The sequence below is a fragment of the Alligator sinensis genome, unplaced genomic scaffold (assembly GCF_000455745.1).
Source record: "Alligator sinensis unplaced genomic scaffold, ASM45574v1 scaffold366_1, whole genome shotgun sequence".
NCBI lineage: Eukaryota > Metazoa > Chordata > Crocodylia > Alligatoridae > Alligator > Alligator sinensis.
The window spans coordinates 1859318-1872065 of NW_005841851.1; the positions used below are offsets into that span (position 1 = coordinate 1859318).

Below are 12748 nucleotides of genomic sequence, written 5' to 3' on the forward strand. Positions count from 1 at the left end.
ACGAATCCATAGTCCCTGAAGGATGAGATCCCCTCCTCTCAGCTGTGGGGGCTGTCTGGAAGCTGACCCATGTGTACTCCCTGAAGGGGCCTTGTGGCATTGATGGGGAGGGTCTGCAGTCAGCTCTGAGCAGCAAAGAGAGCACCTCAACCCCAGCCCTCCTGCTAACAGCCTTATTATCAGCTTGGTGAGGGTGTGACGGGGTGGCTGTGCCAAGAGACACCACAGACCACATTAGCAAGAGGAGTGTGGAGCAACATTTATTGCAACAAAAAGATAAAGAACTCCTGCAGCTTGACTTGAGCCCAGGGCACACACAGGAACCCTGACTTCACATCCTGCCTCCCTTCCATGAATCCTGAACGGATGACACCTGATGGGGGCCCAGGTCATTGCTGCCATGGGGGTCTCCAAATGAGCCCTGGTGAGAGGTGCATGCAGTGTTCATCAGCTGCCACCAGCCAGTGGAAAAGAAGCAAGCTAAACAGTCATGCCAGCCTCCAGCCCCGGGCCCTGAGCTGAGCTGCAGCCACACATTACAGCTCAGATGCCCACCAGTGACCTGGCAGGTGGAGGTAGAGTGGGGTGGTCACTTCTGCTGGAGAGGGGTGGACAGGGCCTCATGGGTCACCTAGCCCAGTCTCTGCGCAAAAGCTGCATGTGTTATTCCTGTGCTATCCCAGACAGATGCCCTGCCAGCCTCCTCTTGAAGCCCTCCAGGGTAGGGGAGTCTCTGGGCAGCTCACTTTACTGTCCCACCATTCTGGCAGTCGGGCTGAGGTGTAATCTCCATGGGCTTTGCTGCAGTTTCAACCTGCAGGCTCCAAATGCTGTGGGTGGGTCCCACCACCCGGGCTTCCTGTTGTAGCACATGCACATGGTCTAGAGAGACTCAGAGATCTGGGAACAGTGGGCCTCCCCTCTTTACCTGCCCCCTCTCTTATCTGGGCACCCTTGTTATCCAAGTGTCCGGGGCTACGTTCCATTCTGCTGCTCTGGGGTGAATCCAGCCTAGCTCTGCAGATGGGAAGGAAATTATACTGGTGTAAATCGACTGTAACATGGTAAAATGTGTCCCCTGACACCTCTCTTCCCTGCTAGTAACAGGATCCCAACAGTGGCTTCACCTGCTCCACATGTGGGCACAACCCACATACTCTATCTCTATTGAAGTTTGATAGTCTAAAGCTGAATGGCTTCCCCCATTGTTCAGAATTACTGCTAGTGGTACAAAGATGAGGTTCTTCAACAGCAAGTTAGGGTGCCCTGGGGGCATCCAGTTCCTTGCCAAATAGTACATGCCGCCCTGTCACGTCCCACCTATGTACCCTGGGAGACACCCATTTTTCCCCAGCAATTCGTCTCCCTGCACACCAAGATGCACCCTGTGGTCTGGACTGTTCCCCTGGTCCTTGTGCCCAGGAGGAGGAGAGCTCGATAGAGCCAGATTAGTCTTGATGCTGTCCCGGTCACTGTGCCCAGACCTGGTCCTCCCCACCTGGCCTGTGTCCCTGGTAGAAGTCCCAGCTGGTTCAGAGTGTCCTGTGGTGGGGCTGTGGGCACCCAGCTCACCCTGAGGTGATGCAGACCTCTGTTCAGTCACTGCCGCTCCCACAGGGCTGGTACTGGACTGTTAAACGGGAACAGAAGAATCATGGCAGGTATGGTCAACACCGGGGCGATGATCTATATTGCTATGTTGAATGCTGCAGGGGATTGGACAAACAGGTCCCTCCCAAGCCATGATGGACACTGCAAGGGCCTCTGAACCCAGATACCCCATGTCTCAGCCATTTCCAGAGTACCTCACCCTCCCCAGCATTCGGTACCTGCTGGACAGATGTCAGGCTGCTTTCCGGCTTCTTTTTCCTGGAAGCTGCTGGATTCCAGTGACAGACCAGGCTGTCGTTTTGGACGCTGTAGTTCTTATTCCCAAGAAGCCAGTAGGTTTTCATTTTTCCCTTGCCCTGGATGAAAATGGGGAGATGGGAGAATGAGCCCCATTTCCATTGGCTGCGATTGGAATATGAAACCAGTGCCATGGCCAGCACAACACCAATACATGCGCTTTGCATTTGCCCACTGGCCTTGTCTCAGGGGAGGCTGGTCCAACTTCTGGAAATTTTTCAGAAGCTGCATGGGGCTTAGATCAGGGGTGCTTGACCCACAGCCCACGGGCCAGATCTAGTCCCCAGCACCATATCACCTGGCCAGCAGGGCTGCCCGCAGATCCATGGGAGGCACTGTGAGTTGTGGCCCTGCATGCTGGATTGGGTGAGCAGCGTGGGGTCTGATCCTGGCATGTGAGGCTGAGTGGAGGTGGCATGGGGTGCTGGAGCTGGATCCCACACATGGGCCTGGGAGGAAGCAACATGGGACCCTGAGCTGTATCCCAGTGAATGAGGCCAGGTGAGGGTGATGTGGAGTCCCTGAGCTGGACCCCAGCATGTGGACCTAATCCCAAGTCCTGATCTCAGTGCCCAGAGTACAATTTGGCCTGCCAGCCCAGAAGTTGAACACCCCCAGCTTAGACATGGCAACCTGGAGACTTCTGAGATGGGCTTCGAGTAAAGATCTCACCGAGTTCACTAAAGTACTTACAGAAACTGCTGGCAGCCTTCAGTGCATTGGTAGTGACTCATATCTACACGCCCCCCTCCACCCCAACCCCGACCCATAAGGGGTCCCTAGTAGTGGTGTAACTAGAGCAGGGGCACTGGGACAACTTCCTCTGGTGCTGAAAAAAAATGGCTGTCTCCAGCAGCTATGCTCTCATGATCAGGCCAGCAACTGGAACCCCGAGCTGCCCAGATGTGCCCGAGCTGCCCAGCCACATCAGTGCATCGCTAGGCCATAGGAAAAAATCACATCACTTCATCTGCACAAGTGAGGGCACATGAATTGGGCCTGGCACCTGTGTTTAATGATGCCCATCAGCATGGCAGGCCCATTGGGAAGAGACTTGCCCCATCCCATTCAAACGACAGGATGAAATTCTGACAACAGTTGGGACTGGGTCTGATAGCTTCAGTGAAGACTGGTACTTGGGCATGAAAAGTGGCAGGCTAGTTTAACGACCTGTAGCAGAAAGCTTGATGCTCCTGCTATTTTAAGAACAGGCAGGCTGCAAATTAAGCAGGTGGCAGGTGACAATCGGGAGTCACATGAGCCAGAAGGGGCCTGGGCTTGCAATATATAAGCCAAGGCCTGAGCTAGGCAGGCAGCCTAGCTCTGCAGGCTGCTGAAAGAACATCTTCTGGGCAGGATGACTGCAGCCTTTGAATAATACATATGAGATTACAGACATATAGGTAACATATATAGGTCTGAGAGGGACTAAGGTGAGAAGGAGGTCCCAACAGGCCTGGGAGCAGGGCTAGAGCTTGGATAAAGTGAGGAGAAAGGACCAGGGTGGGCCCAGGTGCTTGCAATAGAGCAGAGGCAGGACCCAGGCCTGGAGAAGACCAGGAGGGTCTGGTACCCAAGTGGGACTAAGTACCTGAGAGTAAAATGGAGATGGGACCAGAGCAGATCTGATGCCTGGTTGGGGAGGGAGGATCAGAGGGGTCTGGTGCCCTGGAGGACCAGGTACCCAGGAATAGAGGTGAGAGCCAGGGTGGGCTCAAGGACCGAACCAGAGCAGACTCAAGCCGGTGTAGGACAGGAGCAGATGAGAGCTCATTTGGGAATCCCTGGGACAGCCTCCCTTTTCTTAAAGGAATAAGTACATCAAGGTGTGGTAGGGGAACAGAAGTGGAAGATCAGGGAAAAGCAAGGACTGAGTAGCCACCAGGGAGTATCGCAGCCACCCATGGGACAGACCTTTGTTACACAGCTCTCACCGGGTAAAGAACTTCAGGGTTGTGTCTTCTCCAAGGACAGCCCTTGGAACAACCACCTTCCTTTCAAGAGGACAACAGGGCCTCGAGAGCTCTCACAGGGGGGAGTCCTCTCCTCAGGCCACCCATACTTGCTTCAGAAAGGCATGAGTTCTCCCCAGTGACCTCCTATCCCGTTCTCCCTCCAGGCCCACTGTGAGATCTGGTTTTGTGAGATCACATGGAGCAACCCCAGGTAAAAGAGCAAAACCATCCATAACTGTGTTTCCTCCTTGCCCCGTTAAACCCTTCTGTCACTGCAAAACTCATACCTTGACCTCGATTTCGCCTCTCAGCTCGATTTCATAGGCATCATGAGCAAGGAGGGCATGGTACGTAGCAGAGCTGATGTGGATCTTCTGAGCTGGAATTCAGGACTGAGCATCAGAAGTGAGCAGACCACCCCACTGCAGATCACCCCTCCCACTTCAGTGTTACTGCAGGCTTCAAATCAATGGGAGATGCATATGTGAATCTTGGGAAGTGCAGGGCTGAAGGCAGAAGTGTGAAGAGCTGGATGGGCAAGTCCACCAGACAAGGAGAGCCCTGGTTTTGGAGCAGAGGGTGCAGTGTAAGCCACATACACAGGACAGTGAAAACCTGCTCTGAGAGTGACTGTGTATATCTAGGGTACCAGTCACCTTTGTGCCTTAAAGGCATCCATCACCTGCCTACTTCATACTCCTCCTGTAGCAGTTCTGTTCTCTGGTTCTTTTATTACCTTCCTTGCTCTACTATTTAAATAATTTAAGGAGAGCACTGAGTGATGTGCTCAAGTGTTTGCTACACATGATTCTCTCTCCTTTTCCCTTCTTTCCCCAGTGCTAAAATTATATGAGGGTCTCTCTGACTTGGGTCTGGCCTGACTCTGCCCAGGGTGGGCTGGGGATCAGAGCCAAATCATGAGGGGGTACACTTACGCAGGCTGGTGGACTCCATACGGGAGGCTGTGTTCACTGTGTCCCCAAAGAGGCAGTAGCGGGGCATTTTGTACCCAACCACACCAGCCACACAGGGTCCTGTAGAAAACCAGAGCAAGAGAATGCCGGGTTGGAGAATACACAGCATAAAGCCTGGAGGGAAGTAGGCTATAGACACCTGCATTAGTGTTATGGGGTGTAGTGGTAAGGTAGTGTCTTTCTGGCACCAGGGTAGGAGTTCAAGCCTTCTTGAAGACTACTCTCCCTATCTGTGCAGGTTATTTGGACTGGGGCATCTGGTACCCAGGTGAGTGCGACCATATTGCTCCCTTGAGTGAGACTGGCCTGTGGGGCTGAGGGAGCCTCCAAAGTTAGCAGAAGCTGAAGGTACCTGCATGCTGCTGGAGCAAGAGGCTCAAGCAGCTATGATTGCTTTGCACTGTGATAGCACATGCAGCTCACTACCCTTTGCAAATATGAATCAAGGTTTAGGAAAGAGTCATCACCCCCACTGTGCAGAGAAGGACACCAGAGGCATGGATTTCACAGGACCACATCAGATGCCACCCAGAAGCCCTGACTCCCACACCCACCCCATCCTGGGTCCCCTCCAGGCGCTGTCTCTGCCCCCACCTGTGTGGATCCCAACCCGCATCTGCAGCCGGCCTGTTGGCATGTGGGGTATCAGGACCTGCCGGACAGCAGCCACCAGATCCAGAGCCATCTTGGCAATCTCGTCAGCATGTCTTTTGTCATTCCTCTCCGGGAGGCCACTCACCACCATGTAGGCATCACCAATGGTCTCCACCTGGTGGGAAGGTACAAGTGTCACTGAGCTGTTGGTGCTGATGAAGCCTAACCTCTCTCCTGCCCTCTGCCCCATGGCCAGATGTTCTCTGCAGGATGATGGGTCAGGATCATGCCTGTCCTGCCAGGCAGCTGGTCTCGCATTCAGCCATGCTGCAAAGGGATGCTATAGCTGCCTGAGCTCATGGCACTCCCATCCTGTTACAGGGAATGCTCTGTCACCCATGATGGAGTGACAGGTGTGGGATTTGGTCCTTTCAGCACTGGGCTAAAGGACCAGCTGGAAAATCCCAGTGAAACCAGGACATTAAGAGTTAAATCCCCCAATTCAATCCCTTAGCTGCTGATGGGAGTTATGGGTTGGCAGGAATTCAATACAGCTAGTAAAGGGGAGGCAGCCAGATTCAGGCTTAGCCTGGTTTGATCAGAGCAGGTGAGTCTCCTTGTCTGGAGAAGGAGGTTATAAGAGGCACCTGCTTGCAACTTGGGGAAAGGGAAATACAGCCAGCACCTGAGATGGATAGGGATTTCCACAGGAGCCAGGTAGGAGCCATAGCTATTCTAACAATGGTGTGGTCATACTGTCTGCAATCTTATACTTGCATTAGCTCTTTGCTGGTGCTGCAATACTCAGGGGGGTTCAGTGAATTAGGCTGTTATTGCTTTGAGCTGTGTCACAGACTCACCAGCTCAATGTCCATCTCCAGGGAAGGGAGAGAGTTCTCCCCTAGGAAAGACTTGCCTGTAGTTTGCTAGGAGTTCTGCATGTTCCACCTGGCTCAAGCATGCCCTACCTCCTGCCCTGTTCTGGTGATGGGTTCACTCAGGCTTGTACAGTCTCTGCAGAGGTTTGTCATCTGCTTCCCAAAGAGTTCATGCAAGCTAGTGTCCTAAGAGAAGAGCTTCCAGGTATAACCCTTCAGAGAAGCAGGACATTGGCTTCTGTGGTTCCCCTACTTTACCGATGGCAGGTTAGGGTGATATGCCTGTGTTGTCTGGGTTGATGGTTGTCTTATGTAGAATTTAGGTGATGGAAGGCAGAGGATGGTTTGGATGGGGATGGTCCTGCCTCAGGCAAGGGGTTGGACTAGATGACCTCTGGAAGTCCCTTCTAGCCCCACTTCTCTGTGGTTCTATGACAAGTGTGTGGATCGACTGTAGGCAGGGGGCTCTGGCTGAAGGAAAATTGACTTCAGGCAGTAGCAGCAGTGTTTGCTATCACTGAAAAGAGGGGTGGTGGTAGTAGGGATCTTCTCACCAGCAAGCAAGGAGGCCCAGCATGCAGGATCCCCTCCTCCTTCCCCATCAACCCAAGGCTTTCAATCACCTTGTAAACGTCGTAAGACTCGATCCTGGTATCAAAGCAGATGTAGAGGTTATTAAGCATCTCAACAACTTGCATGGGGGTGCAGGAGGCAGCGATGCCAGTGAAGCCCACAATGTCAGAGAAGAAGATGGTTACCTGGAGCAGGGAGATGGAGGCCATGAGGCTGCAGGTCTGGGGTCAGGTGTACCTTGGGAAGTGTTACTTTCTCATACAAAACACAAATCAAGGGGCCTGATTCTGCACTCCTCACTCAGTCAGGGTGACCCCACTGTATATTCATAACAGCAGTGAAGATGGATCTCAGGCTTTTCCAAGCCTAATGACAATCAAGGGCAGTTGAAACTCCTGGATATGGAGTGAAGTGCACCCATATGCAAAGGGGCAGCACAATGCATTTGCCCCTCTTAGATCCCACCAGGAGGGCTTGACTTGAATCTCTTAAATATGTTTAACAACATTTGCAGCAGCAGGACATTGACAGTGCACTTGTTCCCCTGCTTTATCTCTGGCAGATTAGGGGGTTCTTGGTGTTTAGGGGCAATCAGCCTTGTAGCTGTGTGAAAGAGTTACTTGGATAGTTTTAGGAATATGTTAGACAAGCACTTGTATGGAGAGGTCTGGATGGGGATCATTTAGCCTTGAGCAGGGGGTTGAACCAGATGACCTTTGCAGGTCCCTTCCAGCCCTACTTTCTTCTGGTTCAATATTAGAACTATCTCCTTTGAGCAAGGACTATGGATCAGGCCCTCAGGGTGTGTTTTCTTTTAGGTTGGAGGGCTAGCAGAAACATTTATTTCCAGGGAGTTTTGTTGCATCTTGGGTGCATCTACACATGTGCTTTATGTGGAGTTGACTAATTAGCTCCACAGTAAAGCATCACTGTCTATGCATGTGTTGGTATTGGGGTGCAGTAAATTAACCCGCTCTGCTGTAGGATAGTACTGTTGGAGACAGTACTGTCCTATGGTGGAGTAATTGCATGCACTGAAAGGTACATAAGGATGGTGATGGGGCTGGCTGGGACATGAGGGTGCCAAAGTGTGGAGGCTGCCTGCTGTCTAGCACCACACTCTAGCACCCTTGTGCCCTAGCTATCCCCCCTGCCAGCTGCTGGGGCTGCTTCACCTCAGCTCAAACTGCTGCAGTCCCAGATGCACATGTAGATGTTGCACCCAGGAGTAGCTAACTCAGGCACAAGTGCAAACTGCATTGGAGTTTATCACGTTGCCTTAATGGCATGTGTAGATGCACCCCTTTTGCATCTCCTTGAATTCTTTGGACCAGAAGAAAGCATTTAAAATGAAATGCACTACTGCCATCAGATCTTGAATTAGGCTTCTTACAGAAAAGAGGCTGGTTTTTGTTATTGATCAAAACTGTGAATTAAAGGATGCAGATGTCCTCAGGAATAAACACTTGAGCTTATTTCCTTGTTCTTATTTAATTGGGAAATATTATCTATGGATTTTTTTCACATAATTTTCTTCTATTACATTGATCAAAAAATGACAGAGGAGTTTAATTTTTTTTTAAACCAAGATGCCTATTAAGAACTCAAATGAAAAATGGAATGTGTTAATTATCCTGCAGTATTGCCTAAGCTGTCAAAACCTTAAATTCCAACTGTTGGGGTTTTTTTAATAGCAATTAATTCCACATCGGGTTTTTTTAAAGCCCCTTCTGCCTTGGTTTTGCTGCTTTTGATCACACTGCTATGGTTAATTGCATATAATTGTCTAATTATGGGTGGCTGTGTAGGTAACAACACCTAGAAATTAAATGCAAATATTGATTCTTGTGTCTGGCAGCTGAAAGCAATGAGTGTCCAGGGAAAAGGAGAGAGAGGAATTGCAGTAACTGTAGTAAGGAGCTCACTTCAGGGCCAGGCAGATGGCTCACTGAACCTAAAGCCTCAATTACTAGGCTTTATGCAAGCCATGCTATAGAGAATCCTCTGGCAGTTCCTTGCATTGATTTGACAGGACAGAGGGAGTGAGGGGGTAGAACAAAATTACCAAGTGTGCACAGTTTGACCTACTAAGCACAGCATTAGCAACAGAGCGTGGGATGCTGCAAAGAGGTGCGCAGAAAGGAATTTCTGGCCAAATCCTGCCTTTGGTCCCATCCCTGCAAACCTCTTATCTAGGTGCAATCTTGCCTTCCTCCCAAAGACCTGCCATCTGATTTTGGCTGCTTCCATGCAACCCATTGACATGCAGCTGCAGAGGTGGAATTGGGGCAGATCTGGACCATTCTGTCACAATGGCTTTTCTTCCAGGCAGGTTAGTTCTTGCTGGCACAGTCTCAGCACCCCATCCTCCAAGCCGATCCTGGATCCATGTGGATGGACCTTCACCCTCAAACAAAAGAGTCTGTAGGCTCAGGACCTTTTGAATTTGCAGCTTGATTTCTAAAAGTCTCCCTCCATCAAACCTACCAATCCTTTCCTGAAGCATTTGTTAAAGGAGCAAGATTTTTCCCCACAACTACTAGCGGGTGCGAAATCAGGCATGTGGACATGGCGTCCAGGTAGAGGCTCCTGACAGTACATTCAGATCCAGGGCACTGTGTCTCTGCCTTTCACTTCTTCTCCTCTGACACTATTGACTTACCTGGTCATAGTTTTCTGCCTGAACGTGCTGGCGTTTCCTCAACTGCTTGACCACAGATTTTGGCAACATCTGGTGCAAGAGGTCCTCAGCCAGCCTCCTCTCCCTCTTCAAGTCTTCTGTCCTCTCCTTGAGGTTCCTGGCATAATTCTGGATCCAGTCTGTCATCCGTTTGAAGGACACCAGGACAATGGGATAAATGAGGCAGGCAATCAGCAGCAGACTGATCTTCAGGCTAATTGTGGAGAGGATTGCCTTGGATTTCTTACTGAGCTTGTCCTGCCCTCTCTGCAGCAAGCAGCTCTGGATATGATTGAGCTCCTCGGCCAAGGCTGCACTTGGAACCAGTGGGGATGAGACCAAGGAGGGGATAAAAAGGGACATTCCTTCATAGTGGGTGAAATGGAGCGATAGGTTCCTGTTCTCCATCCAGCAGCTCTGCACGTTCTCCGAGGTGAAGATGGCATAGTTCAGAATGGCGGACATGGGATGCCAGGATTCTTGGAAGCTCGGAGGTGATGGTTCCTCTGGCATCTCCTGGGCTCGAAGCAGGACTTCCCTGATTCTGAGGAGGAGTCGAAAGGACACCACATCGGCCCAGTCAGGGTTGGATCTCATGGCTTTGAGGTCCTCACTGGGGCTGTCAAACACCTCCAGCAATTCTGAGATCACTCCAGACAGTGCCAGCCTGGGCTCCACCTCCCAGGTGGCATTCAGTCCTTGTCTCACTTGGGCCAGGTAGAACCCACAGACAGAGCCTTCCTCACCCTGGCATTGGCCATTCGGATGATGCAGTGCCTCTTCAGTCTCACTGCAGAGGGAGCTGAGCCTCTCCAGTACCTGAGCATGCCAGGAACCGTTCCACCCTTTGGCTGCTGGTTTTAGCCAGCTGAGTCTTTCTTCCTGGAGGAAGCCTATCAGGTGAACAGCCAGAAGGCTCTCACAGGAGGATAGTTCCTGAAGGGCCCGCTCTGTGTTTCTCCACATCTCCAAGCTGCTGCTTAAATCGAGAGAGATGGCTCCCAGGAGAGTGCACAGAGAGACCAGGCATGCAGTCAAAATCCTCTGGACTGTCCTGCTGCTTCCAGAGGTGGAGAGGGGAGAACATCTAGGAGAAGGGGAAACAATGGGATCAATACGACACTTCTTCCAGTCATTGGGAATCATCCTAGCAGCAGCACTGGCTGTGCTGAAGGGCTTGCATATATTAACTGCAAGTCACAAGGTTGGTGCATTGTCCAAGAAATCTCCAGAGGCCATTTAAACATTTCATTTCTTTTAATATGTTTGATCCCATCAGGCTGCATAAAGAAAAGTGTGTGTGGGAAGGGTTTTAGGTCTGGCCTAGCAACCCATGCTCCACACAACACAGAGGCAATCCCTGCCCTGTGTGCTGTAAGATGGGTCACTGACATCATGTGGCATTGGGCTTGATCTCTCTGTGACAGCCTGATTTTAAAATCCCAGTGAAGTGAATGAAAGGATGTAGATTCAGTCGGCTGTGGGGGCTTCACTGAGCTTTGAATCTGGCCCTGGGTGGTTGAATCGTGTAAGTAGGGAGAATAATTCAATACTGACAAACTCACATGGTGACAGGGATTTTCAGGTGGGGCATCTTTTGCACTAAAATTTGCAAAATGTATTGGAGACCTGCAAATGCTTTCACAGACATTCAGTTTTCCAAGTCCTGCTCAATAGAAAAAAAACCCCCAAAACTCAGAGCTTTTATCTTCAGAATAATTTACAGACCCAGTATTTTCATCGTTGGCTGTCTCCAGTAACCAGACTTACATTGTGTCATTCTCATCCAGGCTGCGGCAGTGGCTGGACCAATTATTTTAAGGGCAGGTGATCAGTGATATACAACAAGCTGCTTCTCAAAACCAGTGACCCGCCACTCGAAATCTTTTATTCAATGGGACTTGCAGATGAGACGGGCAAATTGAGAGCTGACCAGGCACCATTCAAGTCAGTGGGTGCTTTGCTATTTCCTCTTTTGGGTGTGGGGCCTGCTTCTCAAGGTGGACATTGGGGTGCTGCAGAATTTAGCATATGTTAGCTTAAATGAGGAAGAAAATGGATCTACTAAGAGTCCAGCCCAGCAGCCTCCCTTGATCCACTGCACGCAGTAAGTGTGTGTGTGTGTGTGTGTGTGTGTGTGTGTGTGTGTGATTCCCATTTCCAAACTCCCTATAACTGGGGATGGCTTGTATTGGGTTTATAGCACAAAAGCTATTTAACAGTACAAAAAAAACCCAAGTATTTTGCTGCCAAGGCAGCTCTTCCATATGTCGGAAGCTTCTGTGGTGCTTTTTCTCTACCAAAAAGGTTTGCTTTATAGCAAAAAAAAAAAAAAAAAAAAAAAGGAGGGAGGGGGGACCCCTTGTCCCTGAAGAAGAAAAATAGCTGTGTAAATATTCTCTGTTGCTGAAATTTGCCACGTTGATATTAAGTATACCCGGAAAATGCAAATATGAAAACTACCAAATGATCAGAGATTGGCTGGGGTGCATTTATTGCAATGCTGCACCCCTATCCCCCCCCCCACCCAAAAAAAAAGATCAGGGAAATTTCATCCAAAATCCACGTGCAGCTCCATGCCTACAAATGCAGTGAATATTAACTTTGGGGTTTGGTTTGGTTTGGTTTTTTCTCTTCCGTGGTCGTTGCCTGTTTGAAATGATCCCTCGTATTGTCCCTTTTGCTTCTCTCGGAGGCCCTCTGAACGGGGGCGCTAAACACCCAGGCCTGGCTGGGGGCAGTGGGGGCCTTAGGGTAGCTGCGGCCCTGGGCAAGAGAGCCATTTGGGGCCCTTTAGAGGCTTAATTTCAATGGCCTATAAGCAAGTGGGACATTTTCGATTTCAATTGCACTTCGGCCTCTCCATGCAACTGCAGTGACAGTATCTTCATACAATATTGATAATACAAATACTCAGCGTAATTAATTTGCATTTGTATGAAGTGTGGGCCCGGGCAGTGGCCGGTTTGCCCTGCCCTCGGGCCGCTCTTGTGGCGTCTCACCTGGCGCGGGAGCCGCCGCCGCGGGTTTGCTCTCGCCTTACAGAGGGGTGCGGGTCCGGGGCGGGGGGTGAAGGCTCCGAGATTTTGATCTCAATGAAATCGCCGGAGTCTGTCCCGGGCCTGGCAGGGGCACAAGGCGGGCGGCGGGGAGGCGACCCGGCCGCGGGGCTGTGGTCTGGGCCCC

At 50.8% G+C, this 12748-nt stretch overlaps 1 protein-coding gene and 1 long non-coding RNA gene across 4 annotated transcripts; one reads left to right on the forward strand and one right to left on the reverse strand.

Annotated features, from left to right (window-relative positions):
* Window positions 1–100: 100 nt before the first annotated feature.
* LOC102368329 (receptor-type guanylate cyclase gcy-22-like) lies at window positions 101–10790 on the reverse strand. 3 transcript variants are annotated; one of them, XM_025211419.1, is made up of 8 exons: window positions 9545–10790; window positions 6864–7067; window positions 5432–5606; window positions 4799–4897; window positions 4151–4242; window positions 1830–1967; window positions 1573–1630; window positions 101–1017 (listed from the first exon to the last, which is right to left on the reverse strand). In XM_025211419.1, exons 1-8 carry the CDS (start codon window positions 10706–10708, stop codon window positions 941–943), a joined length of 2007 nt encoding a protein of 668 aa, XP_025067204.1. In that variant the 5' UTR covers window positions 10709–10790; the 3' UTR covers window positions 101–940. The 3 variants fall into 3 exon arrangements, with proteins under 3 accessions (XP_025067204.1, XP_006016299.3, XP_025067213.1); XM_006016237.3 differs by having other exon boundaries at window positions 101–1630; window positions 6933–7067; XM_025211428.1 differs by lacking the exon at window positions 6864–7067 and having other exon boundaries at window positions 101–1630.
* Window positions 3168–4463, forward strand: LOC112551290. The gene is made up of 3 exons (XR_003095567.1): window positions 3168–3311; window positions 4028–4074; window positions 4175–4463. It is a non-coding gene; the product is annotated as an uncharacterized LOC112551290 (long non-coding RNA).
* Window positions 10791–12748: the final 1958 nt, after the last annotated feature.